The sequence below is a fragment of the Amblyomma americanum genome, chromosome 1 (genome assembly GCF_052857255.1).
Source record: "Amblyomma americanum isolate KBUSLIRL-KWMA chromosome 1, ASM5285725v1, whole genome shotgun sequence".
Taxonomy (NCBI): Eukaryota; Metazoa; Arthropoda; class Arachnida; order Ixodida; family Ixodidae; genus Amblyomma; species Amblyomma americanum.
In genome coordinates, this window is record NC_135497.1 from 554693237 (window position 1) to 554709136 (window position 15900).

The 15900-nt window shown below is 49.0% G+C and overlaps 1 protein-coding gene across 2 annotated transcripts in view; it reads right to left on the reverse strand.

Moving 5' to 3' along the window:
• Positions 1–1784: 1784 nt before the first annotated feature.
• Positions 1785–15900, reverse strand: part of Uck (Uridine-cytidine kinase) — an 84193-nt gene continuing 70077 nt past the window's right edge. For both annotated transcript variants that reach the window (XM_077651093.1, XM_077651094.1), the window contains one exon: positions 1785–2348. In XM_077651093.1, the coding sequence (XP_077507219.1) occupies positions 2239–2348 (110 nt within the window). In that variant the 3' untranslated portion in view covers positions 1785–2238. The remainder of the gene's footprint in view (positions 2349–15900) is intronic.

Genomic DNA, 15900 nt, shown 5'->3' on the forward strand with positions numbered 1-15900 from the left:
GTTCTCGTGTGGCTATTTCTACGTGGGCCAAACAGGCAGGTGCCTAAATGAACGCCTGTTTGAACACGCTAGATCTTTGGGAGGCTCTTGTTCGTCCAAGTTGGTTGCACATTGCAAATCTTGCCTGTGCACTCCGTACTTTGACAACACTGTTGTGCTGTATCGTCATAAAGAGCAACTAGTACGGGAAGTAGTAGAGGCTTATCATATCTTCACAGAAGGTGACTCGTGTGTGAGCAGCACTTCGATGGCCTTGTCTATGCGTGAGATATGGCTGTTGGAACAACTTGTGAGCTTGTAGGTGTTTAAGATTCAGCAATTGTTATTTCCTTTCTTTAAATGTTAGTAGTTTGTGATGATGACGTGAGAATGTGACACAGTCATTAGAGATTACTTATATGTGGTTTTCTGATTAAAACAGTCAGTTGTAAGTCAGCGCTTGTCCATGTATCTCCTTTTCTGGTCCTTCGTTTTAGTTTCACTGTTTCGTTCCTTAAGATGTAATACCAACTCGCCCACTATGCTATGTTGCGAAAAGAAGAGTCGTCGGAAGAAGACGTGTGTAATGTTTCTTGAATATAGCCAATGTTTTTGTTATCGTTAAACAGTGTTTGTCCCCGCGTGATTTATCCGCTATTATTCGAAACCCAAAAGTTTAAAGTTCCAAGTTGTAGCATTATCGCTAGATTCAAAAGAAGCTACAATATATATTACACATGCTTTGAGGCCATATACCCAGTTATGAGCTTTCGCAACAAAAGTGCACAACAGCACTCAGACAGTGTTTCAGTCAGACAGTTAGTGTTTCAGCTTTGTGCTTTCTGTACTAAACAAAATGTGATGCTTGGAAAACTGCAGCCATAACTGCAGTTTCAGTGAAAACCAGCATTTGGTCATCACAACCCTTAATGTCACTAAAATCTGACCACTGACATGCATAAATTCAAAAGTCAAATCAAAGTGAATTTTCACTCACAGGCCCACACACCTGGACGCAACTAATCACGCATTGTACTTCAAAACGCTAAAAGCACAAATGCGTCACTTCGGCAAACATACAAACAGCACAAGCACAATCCCAATCATACACCACATCCTTTGCACTTTGCAGCTAAAAGGCTAAGCGGACAGAAGGGGCATAGTTGGGCACTTTTACCCTGGAGCACTCTAAATATACTGTGCACCAGAACGTGGCGCTCTAGTTTTACACGAATGTCATTAACCATAGCTTACGTAACCACTTTCTCAACAGTGAGCCACATAAAAACAAGAGGAACCAAGTGGGCCTCATTTAAGATTCACTGGAAAGAAAGGAAACCCTTAAATGGTTCGTCAAAGTGGACATTGTCCGAAAAGGCTAGCTGAATGTCATGAACAACCCCAGCACTTTTTCTACACAGCTTTGTGGTGGAGAAAACAGCAAATGAAGGCCTTCAGTTCCTCACCATTGGACTTTGCCTCTGTAATGCTGCATTCATTACATAACTGCAGTGATGTACTGCCTTCCATCACTGCTGGTGGATCACCTTGAAACAGAGTTGTCAAAATATGCGAGTATGCGAAAATAAATTTTGGGCGGCGAAGCAAATTGTAATTCATTAAAAATCGAATAAATATTTTCGAATAACTTCTAATGTTACTACTGCTGGTTCATTAGACAAAGGAAGCACGAAAGGGCTTTGAATTTTCACTGCTTTTCGGGCTGGTCAGAGGCCCTTCAACACTCATTCACCACTTAAAAAGCTCTGTCTAAATCCAAAATTTAAACACCTAAAATCTGTTGGCTTAAAAGTAAAAAATCCACTCTCTGAGCTCCCATTCCAAACAAAAACTCAATGTAAAAAGTGATATGTAGTACTGCACAGTTTCAATTAATCAGCGGTAACAAAGCTCTGTTGAGTACCGATTCAAGGAAACATAGCCGAGTTGAGAACAGTATATGCATTGAACTGACCACACCTCTGTGTAACCTGCAGGTGCTTCAGAACGCAAAACAACAAAGCCCTGGCATGTGTAAAACTTGCACATTTTGCTACTGCTGTGAAGTGTAAAACGATAAAACTAAGCATTAGCTCAGGACTCTCAACACTACAAATACGCGGCAGGCATTGAAGCACTCCAACGCACAAAGCCTCCATCCACAACAGTTCACACTGCAACGTCACTTATGTTACACTACACCTACAGTGCAGTTACTACAGCTTCTCCCAAACATAAAAGCAAACAGCAGGGGGGGGATCAGTGGGGGTGCTTGGCTAAGGACGAGCCAGACCGTGGCAGGGGCTCTCCACGGCTGTGGTGATGGTGCAGCAGCTCCTGGATTGTCTGCACAATCAGATCGATGGCCACTGCAAGATTATGAAAGACAGCACATGATCACTGAGCCTGCAACAGCAGATCGAATTCAATATGACAAACATAGCATGGTCAGGTCATGCTGAAGCAGGATTCCTTGACCTGAGTCTTTGCTAGAATGACACTCTCTCTCCTTCCACTGTGCTCTTGGCATGTGATGAACTACAATAATGCATAAAACCCGAGATGGTGCTAATGAAACTGAATACATGCAAATTTTGTAGGACATCCTTGATACGAGCAGGGAGGCCTTGGGAATGTAATGTCACCACAGAGAAGCGCGTAAAAATGAACTTTCAGTGCAGCTTATAGATGTCTGAAATGTGATACCTATATATTTATGTATGAACAATAAAACCTCGTTGATATGCGAGCATTAATAATGTCCAACAGGGTTACACTATTTTTCTTCCAGTTAATACTGTTGGGAACAGAGAAAGTACAGCAGATGGCCCCCCAAGAGGGAAGCACAAAATAGGCCCCATCAATGGAGACATTCACCAACCAACCAACCAAGGTTGTGAGAGGGACGTAGTCACCTTAACAGTGCCTCCCCTAGCTGTCCTAGCCAGAAATTGCGGCTAAACCATTGTAATGACCTCGAGGGTAGTACCTCGTCCCAACTGCAATGGGCAACGTGCATGTACATGTAGATCATGTCGGCCATCGTCTTGTTCAGCCTCTCTGTCAGCCCATTGGTTTGGGGAGGGTGGCTGGTGCAGCTGAGACGGAGGATCTTCTGTCTGAACTGTGCCAGAAACGTGGCACTCTGGTCAGTGATCAAAACTGCAGGGGCACCGTGACGGAGCACAATACACTCAATGAAAAATTGGGTTGCCTCAACTGCCGTCGCCGACGGAAGTGCTCGGGACTCGGCGTATCTGGTTAGGTAGTCCGTCGCTATGATAATGTACCTGTTACCCGACTGCGACGCTGGAAATGGGCCGAGAAAATCCATTCGCCAGCATAGCGAATGGTGATCGGTGACGACACGAAAAGGGTGACCGTACAGATAGGGTGATGGCCCAGATGACAGCGAGACACTCTTTGTCAGTTGTCGAGTAACTGGCCTTCGCCTTCGAAAGAGCTCGGCTGGCGTACAAAATAGCCCGCTCAGCGCCGTCCTGGAATTGTACAAGCACAGCCCCTAGTCCTTTGTTGCTAGCATCTGTGCGGAGTTCAGTGTAGGCATCTTGATCAAAATGGCCCAGTATGAGGGCATTTTAATTGGCGGAATGCTGATTGCTGCTCCTCGGTTCATTCAAAGGCGGCGTTATCCTTCGTAAGGCGGTGAAGTGGCACCGCGATCTGGGCGAGTTTTGAATGAAACGTCTGAAGTACATGCAGAGACCGAGAAAGCTTCGGACAGTCTTCTTGTCTGATGGTGGAGGGAAGGATGCGATGGCAACCGTTTTCTCGGGATCTGGCTTCACACCCACTTGGCTGACGATATGCCCTAGGAACTTCAGCTCATTGTATGCGAACCGGCACTTCAAAGGCTTGAGTGTGAGTCGGGCGTTTAAGAGAGCTTGAAGAGCCACTTCAAGAAGCACAAGATGCTCAGCGAAAGTGCTTGAGAAGATGACGTCATCCAGATGCACAAGACAAGTCTGTCACTTCAGTCCGGCGAGCGCAGTATCCATGACTCGTTGAAATGTCGCGGGCGCTGTACACAGGCCAAACGGCATGACTTTAAACTCGTAGAGCCCATCCAGTGTTATAAATGCGGTCTTCTCACGCTCATCCACTTCAATCTGCCAGTATCCACTCTTCCAGTCGATGGACGAAAAATAGCGGGCATGACAGACAGTCGAGGGTGGTGTCAATGCGAGGTAGTAGATACATGTCTTTCTTGGTCACCTTATTGAATCACCTGTAGTCTAAGCAAAATCAAAGGGTCCCATCTTTTTTCTTGGCCAGTACTACAGGGGCGGCCCACGGACTGTTGGATGGCTGGATGACATTGTCGTTTATCATTTCGCACACTTGCTCCTGTATGCTTTACCTTTCCTTCAATGAGATATGGTACGCCGGTTGGTAAATCGTGTGCATAGCGGCATTGACAAAAATTCTATGCTTGGCGATGGGCGTCTGGTGAACTCGGGATGTCGTCGTGAAACAGTCGTGGTACCGATGCAAAAGAGAGAGCAGTTTAGGTGTTTGGGAAGGCTCAAGGTTGGGATTGATGTCCAGGGGCAACGTTGTAGGGTCTCGTGACCTGGGAGGGGCCGCCTCCTTAGCCAGCGCGACAGCTCCGCGAACATCGCTAAGTTTGTCCATTTCGACTATAACTACCCCTTTCGTCAGGTGCTGCGGCTCGTTCCTGACGTTCATCACGAAGATGTTGGCACACCCACGTTGAACATTTGTGATCCCTCGCGCAACACCAATGTCCCGCGTAAGTAGCATCTGGACACTTCCAGAACGTCTTTGCTACATGCAGCTATATCGGCTTGGACCGGCAGGAAAAATCGACAATGGTGGCAAGTGAACATGGTCAGCATCAACTTTCATTGCAGCGCGGGTGGCCCGGGGAGGTATTGGTGATGAAGAACATGTGCAGAAGGTAAACTTGTTCCGCCCTACGGCGATTATGGCGCCATATTCATGGAGAAAGTCCATTCAAGACTAACATCCTCAGAGCAATTCTCCAATATCACGAATTTCGCAAGGCACGTCTCACCGTGAATTTCGACGCAGGCAGTGCACTTGCCCGCCGGGCTTACCAGGTGACCTCCCACAGTACTGTGTAACCAGCGGGTAGTGGCATCACCATCCGAACAGCCATGGCAGGCAACCCAAAGACCACATTGACAACTGTGGAACCAGCGGGTAGTGGCATCACCATCCAAACAGCCACGCAAGGCAACACAACGACCACATCAACAACGGTAGGACCAGTGGGTAGTGGTACCATCATCATCATCAGCCTGACTACGCCCACTGCAGGGCAAAGGCCTCTCCTATGTCTCTCCAATTAACCCTGTGCTTTGCCAGCTGCACCCACCATATGCCCACAAACTTCTTAATCTTATCCGTCCACCTAACTTTCTGCCGCCCACGGCTACACTTGTCTTCTCTTGGAATCCACTCCGTTACCCTTAAGGACCAACAGTTATCTTGCCTTCGCATTACATGCCCTGCCTAAGCCCATTTTTTTCCTCTTGATTTCGACTAGGATGACATTAACCCGCGTTTGTACTCTCACCTACTCTGCCCACTTTCGGTCTCTTAACGTTACACCTATCATTTTTCTTTCCATAGCTCACTGCGTTGTGTTTAACTTAAGCAGGTGAGCACCGCTAAGATACAGCTGTTGTATACTTTTCTGTTTATTTACATTATTATTTACAAATACTGCTGTCTCCGAAGGGACAGCAGAGATATTGAGAGATTGAGAGATATTGGTAAACTGCAATTCATGATCTGAGAGAACCTGCCATATGCCCTCCACCCCATTCTTATCCTTCTAGTTATCTCCCTCTCATGATCCGGATCTGCTGTCACTACCAGCCCTACGTATTCCTTTACCACTTCCAGGGACTCGCTAAAAATTGTGAGCTGCTGTTTCTTTGCTAGACTGTTGAACATTACCTTGGTTTTCTGCATGTTAATTTTTAGACCCAGCATTCTGCTCTGCCTGTCTAAATCATTGATCATGATTTGCAGTTCATCTCTTGAGTGACTGAGCAAGGCAATGTCATCAGCGAATCGCAGATTTTTTAGGTATTCTCCATTGACTCTTATCCCCCACTGTTCCCAGTTACGGCCTCTGAATACCTCCTGTAAACAGGCGGTGAATACCATTGGCGAGATCGTGTCTCCCTGCCTGATGCCCTTCCTTACTAGAATCTTATTGCTGACTTTATGGAGGACTATAGTAGCTGTGCAGTTGCTATAGATATCTTCCAGAATTTAAACATAAAGCTCTTATACACCTCAATTCCACAAAGCCAGCATGACTGCTGAGGTTTCTATTGAGTCAAACGCTTACTCGTAATCAACGAAGACTATATATAGGGGTTGGTCACATTCTGCGCATTTTTCTCTCACCTGATTAATAGTGTGAATATAATCTAGTGTGGAATATCCTTTATGAAAGCCTGTCTGATCAATTGGTTGACTGAAGTCTAAGGCCACACCAGGCAACGCAATGACCACATCGGCAACAGTGGAACCAGAGGGTAGTGCATCAACATCCGAACGGCCATGCCAGGCAACCCAACGCCCACATCGACAAATGTGGAACAAGCGGCTAGTGTCATCACCATCCGAACGGCCATGCAAGGCAACACAACGGCCACATCGACAACTGTGGAACCAGTGGGTAGTGGCATCACCGTACGAACGGCCACGCCAGGCAACACAACGATCACATTGGCAACTGTGGAACCAGCGGGTAGTGGCATCACCTTCTGAACGGCCACACGAGGCAACACAACGACCACATCGGCAACTGTGGAACCAGTGGGTAGTGGCATCACCATCCGAACTGCCACGCCAGGCAACACAACGATCACATTGGCAACTGTGGAACCAGTGGGTAGTGGCATCACCGTACGAACGGCCATGCCAGGCAACACAACGACCACATTGGCAACTGTGGAACCAGTGGGTAGTGGCATCACCATCCGAACGGCCACGCCAGGCAACACAACGATCACATTGGCAACTGTGGAACCAGTGGGTAGTGGCATCACCATCCGAACGGCCATGCCAGGCAACACAACGATCACATTGGCAACTGTGGAACCAGTGGGTAGTGGCATCACCATACGAACGGCCACGCCAGGCAACACAACGATCACATTGGCAACTGTGGAACCAGTGGGTAGTGGCATCACCATACGAACGGCCATGCCAGGCAACACAACGATCACATTGGCAACTGTGGAACCAGTGGGTAGTGGCATCACCATACGAACGGCCATGCCAGGCAACAAAACGACCACATTGGCAACTGTGGAACCAGCGGGTAGTGGCATCACCATCCGAACGGCCACGCCAGGCAACACAACGATCACATTGGCAACTGTGGAACCAGTGGGTAGTGGCATCACCGTACGAACGGCCACGCCAGGCAACTCAACGACCACATTGGCAACTGTGGAACCAGTGGGTAGTGGCATCACCTTCTGAACGGCCACACGAGGCAACACAACGACCACATCGGCAACTGTGGAACCAGTGGGTAGTGGCATCACCATACGAACGGCCATGCCAGGCAACAAAACGACCACATTGGCAACTGTGGAACCAGCGGGTAGTGGCATCACCATCCGAACGGCCACGCCAGGCAACACAACGATCACATTGGCAACTGTGGAACCAGTGGGTAGTGGCATCACCGTACGAACGGCCACGCCAGGCAACACAACGACCACATTGGCAACTGTGGAACCAGTGGGTAGTGGCATCACCTTCTGAACGGCCACACAAGGCAACACAACGACCACATCGGCAACTGTGGAACCAGTGGGTAGTGGCATCACCATACGAACGGCCATGCCAGGCAACACAACGACCACATTGGCAACTGTGGAACCAGTGGGTAGTGGCATCACCATCCGAACGGCCACGCCAGGCAACACAACGATCACATTGGCAACTGTGGAACCAGTGGGTAGTGGCATCACCATACGAACGGCCATGCCAGGCAACAAAACGACCACATTGGCAACTGTGGAACCAGCGGGTAGTGGCATCACCTTCTGAACGGCCACACGAGGCAACACAACGACCACATCGGCAACTGTGGAACCAGTGGGTAGTGGCATCACCATCCGAACGGCCACGCCAGGCAACACAACGATCACATTGGCAACTGTGGAACCAGTGGGTAGTGGCATCACCGTACGAACGGCCATGCCAGGCAACACAACGACCACATTGGCAACTGTGGAACCAGTGGGTAGTGGCATCACCATCCGAACGGCCACGCCAGGCAACACAACGATCACATTGGCAACTGTGGAACCAGTGGGTAGTGGCATCACCATCCGAACGGCCACGCCAGGCAACACAACGATCACATTGGCAACTGTGGAACCAGCGGGTAGTGGCATCACCGTACGAACGGCCACGCCAGGCAACACAACGACCACATTGGCAACTGTGGAACCAGTGGGTAGTGGCATCACCTTCTGAACGGCCACACGAGGCAACACAACGACCACATCGGCAACTGTGGAACCAGTGGGTAGTGGCATCACCATCCGAACGGCCACGCCAGGCAACACAACGATCACATTGGCAACTGTGGAACCAGTGGGTAGTGGCATCACCATCCGAACGGCCACGCCAGGCAACACAACGATCACATTGGCAACTGTGGAACCAGTGGGTAGTGGCATCACCGTACGAACGGCCACGCCAGGCAACACAACGACCACATCGGCAACTGTGGAACCAGTGGGTAGTGGCATCACCATCCGAATGGCCACGCCAGGCAACACAACGATCACATCGGCAACTGTGGAACCAGTGGGTAGTGGCATCACCATCCGAACGGCCACGCCTGGCAACACAACGATCACATTGGCAACTGTGGAACCAGCGGGTAGTGGCATCACCATCCGAACGGCCATGCCAGGCAACACAACGATCACATCGGCAACTGTGGAACCAGTGGGTAGTGGCATCACCATCCGAACGGCCACGCCAGGCAACACAACGATCACATTGGCAACTGTGGAACCAGCGGGTAGTGGCATCACCATCCGAACGGCCACGCCAGGCAACACAACGATCACATCGGCAACTGTGGAACCAGTGGGTAGTGGCATCACCATCCGAACGGCCACGCCAGGCAACACAACGATCACATTGGCAACTGTGGAACCAGTGGGTAGTGGCATCACCTTCTGAACGGCCACACGAGGCAACACAACGACCACATCGGCAACTGTGGAACCAGTGGGTAGTGGCATCACCGTACGAACGGCCACGCCAGGCAACACAACGACCACATTGGCAACTGTGGAACCAGCGGGTAGTGGCATCACCTTCTGAACGGCCACACGAGGCAACACAACGACCACATCGGCAACTGTGGAACCAGTGGGTAGTGGCATCACCATCCGAACGGCCACGCCAGGCAACACAACGATCACATTGGCAACTGTGGAACCAGTGGGTAGTGGCATCACCATCCGAACGGCCATGCAAGGCAACACAACGACCACATCGACAACTGTGGAACCAGCAGGTAGTGGCATCACCGTCTGAAAGGCCACACCAGGTAACACAACGATCACATCGCACATCGGCAACTGTGGAACCAGTGGGTAGTGGCATCACCATCCAAACGGCCATGCTAGGCAACACAATGATCACATCGACAAATGTGGAACCAGCGGCTAGTGGCATCACCATCCGAACGGCCATGCCAGGCAACCCAAAGCCTACATCGACAACTGTGGAACCAGCTGGTAGTGGCATCACCATCCAAACGGCCACACCAGGCAACACAACGACCACATAGGCAACTGTGGAACCAGCGGGTAGTGGCATCACCTTCTGAACGGCCACACGAGGCAACACAACGACCAAAACGGCAACTGTGGAACCAGTGGGTAGTGGCATCACCATCCGAACGGCCACGCCAGGCAACACAACGATCACAAACTGTGGAACCAGTGGGTAGTGGCATCACCGTACGAACGGCCACGCCAGGCAACACAACGACCACATTGGCAACTGTGGAACCAGTGGGTAGTGGCATCACCATCCGAACGGCCACGCCAGGCAACACAACGATCACATTGGAAACTGTGGAACCAGTGGGTAGTGACATCACCGTACGAACGGCCATGCCAGGCAACAAAACGACCACATCGACAAATGTGGAACCAGCGGGTAGTGGCATCACCATCCGAACGGCCATGCAGGCAACACAACGACCACATCGACAACTGTGGAACCAGCGGGTAGTGGCCTCACCGTCTGAACGGCCACACCAGGCAACACAACGACCACATCGGCAACTGTGGAACCAGTGGGTAGTGGCATCACCATCCAAACGGCCATGCCAGGCAACACAACGACCACATAGGCAATTGTGGAACCAGTGGGTAGTGGCATCACCATCCGAACGGCCATGCAAGGCAACACGACCACATCGACAACTGTGGAACCAGCAGGTAGTGGCATCACCGTCTGAATGGCCACACCAGGTAACACAACGATCACATCGCACATCGGCAACTGTGGAACCAGTGGGTAGTGGCATCACCATCCAAACGGCCATGCTAGGCAACACAATGACCACATCGACAAATGTGGAACCAGCGGCTAGTGGCATCACCATCCGAACGGCCATGCCAGGCAACCCAAAGCCTACATCGACAACTGTGGAACCAGCTGGTAGTGGCATCACCATCCAAACGGCCACACCAGGCAACACAACGACCACATAGGCAACTGTGGAACCAGTGGGTAGTGGCATCACCATCCGAACGGCCATGCTAGGCAACACAATGACCACATCGACAAATGTGGAACCAGCGGCTAGTGGCATCACCATCCGAACGGCCATGCCAGGCAACACAACGACCACATCGGCAACTGTGGAACCAGTGGGTAGTGGCATCACCATCTGAACGGCCATGCCAGGCAACGCAATGACCACATCGGCAACTGTGGAACCAGTGGGTAGTGACATCACCATCCGAACGGCCATGCCAGGCAACCCAAAGCCTACATCGACAACTGTGGAACCAGCTGGTAGTGGCATCACCATCCAAACGGCCACACCAGGCAACACAACGACCACATAGGCAACTGTGGAACCAGTGGGTAGTGGCATCACCATCCGAACGGCCATGCTAGGCAACACAATGACCACATCGACAAATGTGGAACCAGCGGCTAGTGGCATCACCATCCGAACGGCCATGCCAGGCAACCCAAAGCCCACATCGACAACTGTGGAACCAGCTGGTAGTGGCATCACCATCCAAACGGCCATGCTAGGCAACACAATGACCACATCGACAAATGTGGAACCAGCGGCTAGTGGCATCACCATCCAAACAGCCTTGCCAGGCAACCCAAAGACCAAGTCAGTGGCTGTGGAACCAACAAACGGTGGCAACACCATGCGAATGGTGGTCTCACCAGCCGTCGTGACCACACCACAAACTAACCAAATGGCCACATTGACGATTTCAACAGCAAAGCTGCTGAAGAAAGAGTTAACCGAACTCAACCGAAAAATCTGCAAGAATAATGTACAGAAAGCAGCAATGCTTTATCCGTATGGGAATGTGCATACCTGCTTCCTTTGTGACTCTAAATTCGAAGACTGTGATGCCACGAAGAAGATAGAAAAGAATGACTTCGTCCGAATGGTGCTTGATGCACATGAAACTAGGCCCTCAGAATGAGTTTCGAAGGGTGAACGCAAAGCTAAAAACGAAACAAGCGGGAACTTGAAGCGCTTGAAAGAGGCACAATTTGTGACCAACTGATCCTGGTCACTGAAGGGCGTCAGGCAAGGAGACACGATCTCGCCAATGCTGTTCACCGCATGTTTGCAGGAGGTATTTCGAGGCCTGAATTGGGAACAGTTGGGAATAAGAATAAATGGAGAATACTTAAATAATCTGAGATTTGCTGATGACATTGCCTTGCTGAGTCACTCAGGAGGTGAACTGCAAATCATGATCAACGAGTTAGACAGGCAGAGCAGATCGATGGGTCTAAAAATTAACATGCAGAAAACCAAGGTAATGTTCAACAGCCTAGCAAGAGAACAACAGTTCACAATTGGCAGCGAGAGCCTAGAAATTGTGCCGGAATACGTCTACTTAGGGCAGGTAGTGACAGCTGATCCGAATCATGAGAGGGAGATAGCTAGAAGGATAAGAATGGGGTGGAGCGCATATGGCAAATTCTCGCAGATCGTGAGTGGCAGTTTACCAATTTCCCTCAAGAGGAAAGTGTACAACAGCATAATCTTACCGGTACTCACCTACGGGGCAGAAACGTGGAGGCTAACGAAAAGAGTTCAGCTTAAGTTAAGGACAACGCAGCGAGCCATGGAAAGAAAAATGATAGGTGTAACGTTAAGAGATCGGAAGCGGGCAGAGTGGGTGAGGGAACAAACACGGGTTAATGACATCCTAGTCGAAATCAAGAGAAAGAAATGGGCTTGGGCAGGGCATGTAATGCGAAGGCAAGATAACCGCTGGTCTTTAAGGGTAACGGAGTGGGTTCCAAGAGAAAGTAAGCGTAGCAGGGGGCGGCAGAAGGTTAGATGGGCGGATGAGATTAAGAAGTTTGCAGGCAAAGGGTGGATGCAGCTGGCAAAGGATAGGGTTAATTGGAGAGACATGGGAGAGGCCTTTGCCCTGCAGTGGGTGTAGTGGGGCTGATGATGATGATGATGATGATGATGATCCTGGTGCTGCTAAAGGCTGCCACAGAAAAGTTCCACTCACTCGCTTACGAAGCCGCCAACTCCTCCAATGACGGTGTGCCAGAACATATTAACCTGCTCATCTGATCTGACTACCTGAGGGACCTGGCAATCGATAGATCTCTGAAATTAGAAGACCAAATGAGAGCCATGGGAACAGCACCCACCTGGACAGTTAAAGGGCCAGCGCTGTCGTCAGACCCCCTTTTTCCGCACTGTCCCCCTTTGAATGTCGGTATTCGAGAGAACTGCATCGGACGTTCCGACAAAGTTCAGTACATTTTATCTGTTGGCATGAAAGGAATTGAAGACGCAGAGAAAGCTTACCAAACATTTGAATTTTTTTACGACATTCAACCAGTCTATGGTCACCACAATATCACCTTGCATAGTAAATTTGAGTGGCAGCAGACTTATGGTAAGACAACGCCCTGGGATAAGGAGTCGAAGCAAAAGAAGGAAACGAACATGCTCCGAACCCAACAATGCAAAGAAATCCCTGCCCTGCCATGTGTGCTCAATCCAGAAGCAAATGACTTCACCATTTCAAGGAGGAATATGTCGAAAAGACAAAATACCGGAGACAGCCGCATAAAAGGGAAGCAAGAAGGAGGCCCCAGCAACGGGGACATTCACCCTTAGCCAAGGTTGTGAGAGGGACGCAGTTGTCTTAACGGCGGCTCCTTACGCTACCGTGGCCAGAAACTGTGGCTCATCCATCTTAGCAACCTCGACCTTCAAGCAAGCGAGGAAACTTTCCCCAAAAGATGGGGACGAAGAACTGGACGCGCACCTCTGGAGACCAGTCGCTTGCGAGAACAGTCATGCTCACCATTTTTCTGTATAGTTTTCTTGCTTTTACAATTTTCTAATCAATCAAATTCAGTTTTTTTAACTGAAGTTTTTCTGTGACCTAAACCAATGATATTCTGCAACGAATGGACAAATACGCTCCCGGATAACACTACTTCCCAGGTACTACGATTAAAATTTCAACGAATTCTAGTTGTACAATACATTTAGCAACCATTCACACATGTGGAGGCATACAAGAGTGCCAAACATGGGGGCACACGACATGAAGAGGTGAAATGCAACGACACTCGCCCACTGTGGTGGCTCCTGTACATTGCCTAGGTGCAGTGGCAAAGCCCCAGAAAAAAAAAAAAAGGAAAATGGTGCTCTAACGTACGAGCAGGTCATTCCTGTGGGAATGAGATGTGAAGAGAAGAAACACATTGGCTCCTTTGTGGTGCCTAAGGGCAAAAGAGCGAAGCATCTAAGAACTGGAATAACGTGCTTACAGCAGGCTGGCACAGCACACACAGGCACAAGCGAGAGAGAGAGGTAGAAAAAAAAGTGCTCTTTCACACCAAGAAGGTGCAGCTTTTATTTATATAGTCCAAGCTTCGACGGAACACCGTCTGGTCAGGGCGAAGCATGATTTATTCACAAATGAAAATTGGGTCACTGACCAAGTCGAAAGATGAAAAATGACGTTTCGGGTCCCATACGGGGCCCTTGTTCACAATGAGGCTGTCACAGAAGAAGGAATGGTTATATACGCTTCAGAATCTTCTGCAATCTTTTCACGTAGATAGGATGTAGCGTGCCCTGATTCTTGTTTAGCGTGTTGGCCGTTGTCTGGATGATTAGGGATTCTAGATGAGGTCTTGCAGATAGGTTTCTTTCCGTCGCCAAGATTTCCACCTCCTGTACAAGGGCCCCGTATGGGACCCGAAACGTCATTTTTCATCTTTCGACTTGGTCAGTGACCCAATTTTCATTTGTGAATAAAGCTTTTATTTATACTTAACTCTTTCTTTACTGTGAAAAACAGCCAATTTTGGATGTTTTAATTAAAAATTATTTCTTCAAGTGTCAAATGCACTGTGCATTTTAAGGCATCAAACTGTAGCTTATTGGTTATACTTCTGAACGAAAAATAAAACGCCACAGTTACGTGTGCAAAACTTCAAATTGGTTAAATAAGCTGGTAACACAGACACATACAAAAAAATACAAGCAAAACAAACTAAGCCGCTGCACTCAGCCAGAAGTTGATTTTAAAAAATGGCTGTGGTTTGGCTCTGGTTAAACCTGGAGTGACACGATAGCTACAGCTGGCCGCGTGAAATTCACTCAGTTAAATTGCAAAGTCAGTCTTTGCCGCTCCGTTTCGCTGGGTGTTCCTTCTTCATCTCCATCCCTGAACGTGAATTCACTTTCTCCCCCTTCTCCCCCTCTCCACTCCTTCCCACTCGGTTTCGCCGCAGCGCGCTGCCACATGACCAGCCACGGAGCTCAAAGGCAGCCACGCAGCTCAAGGCGTGCCATGCTGAAAGCTCGAATAATGTAGCTATCGCTACAAAAAGAATTGCAATATACAAAATATTGCATATGTTTTTTGCTACCATTCTTGTCATTTTCACCTGCATATATAATACCCATACTTTCCATGGCGTTTCAAGTTGCGGAATACGACTGCTGTGCCATTAGAGAAAGCAGTTTAGCGAGAATGTGAAGTGGAAACAGATCTGGAATGTGCTGCACATTATACTTGTTTTGAGTTCTGTTCTTGTTTTTTGTAGCAGAGCTTGCAGTTCCTCCTTTCTTCCATTTTTTTTCTTTTTCAGAGTGTAGTGAATTGGTTCTATGGGTGAAAAGGGGGCGTAGACTTCCTTGACATCATCATGATCAAAAATCTGCTGGCGCATTTGGTAAAATATCTTGGCAGCATGTTGCAAAGACCATAAAGCACCACATAAAACGACTCTCATCATCTACAAATGCAACGCACTACATAAATTGCAACGTTAGCGATAATACAAAACACTTGCGAGCACGCTCTGATGTCCCAGGCTTCTGAGTTAAGTCTTGCTATCGGAACTGAAATCCGATTATTCCACATCATTTTATAACTCACCACTGCTGCTCTAAAAAAAATAGACTGCATCAGAACCAACTAAACTGCTCGATGTAGCCTTTCACCTTTGAGGAGTGCACAGCGAAACAGATGCCATGATCGCTGATCGGCAGACTATGTCCGGTCAAAGTTTCATTTTTCATGTTACCTACCTTGCGTCAGAAAATGATAATAAAAAACTGAAACCAAAGAGTTGGTG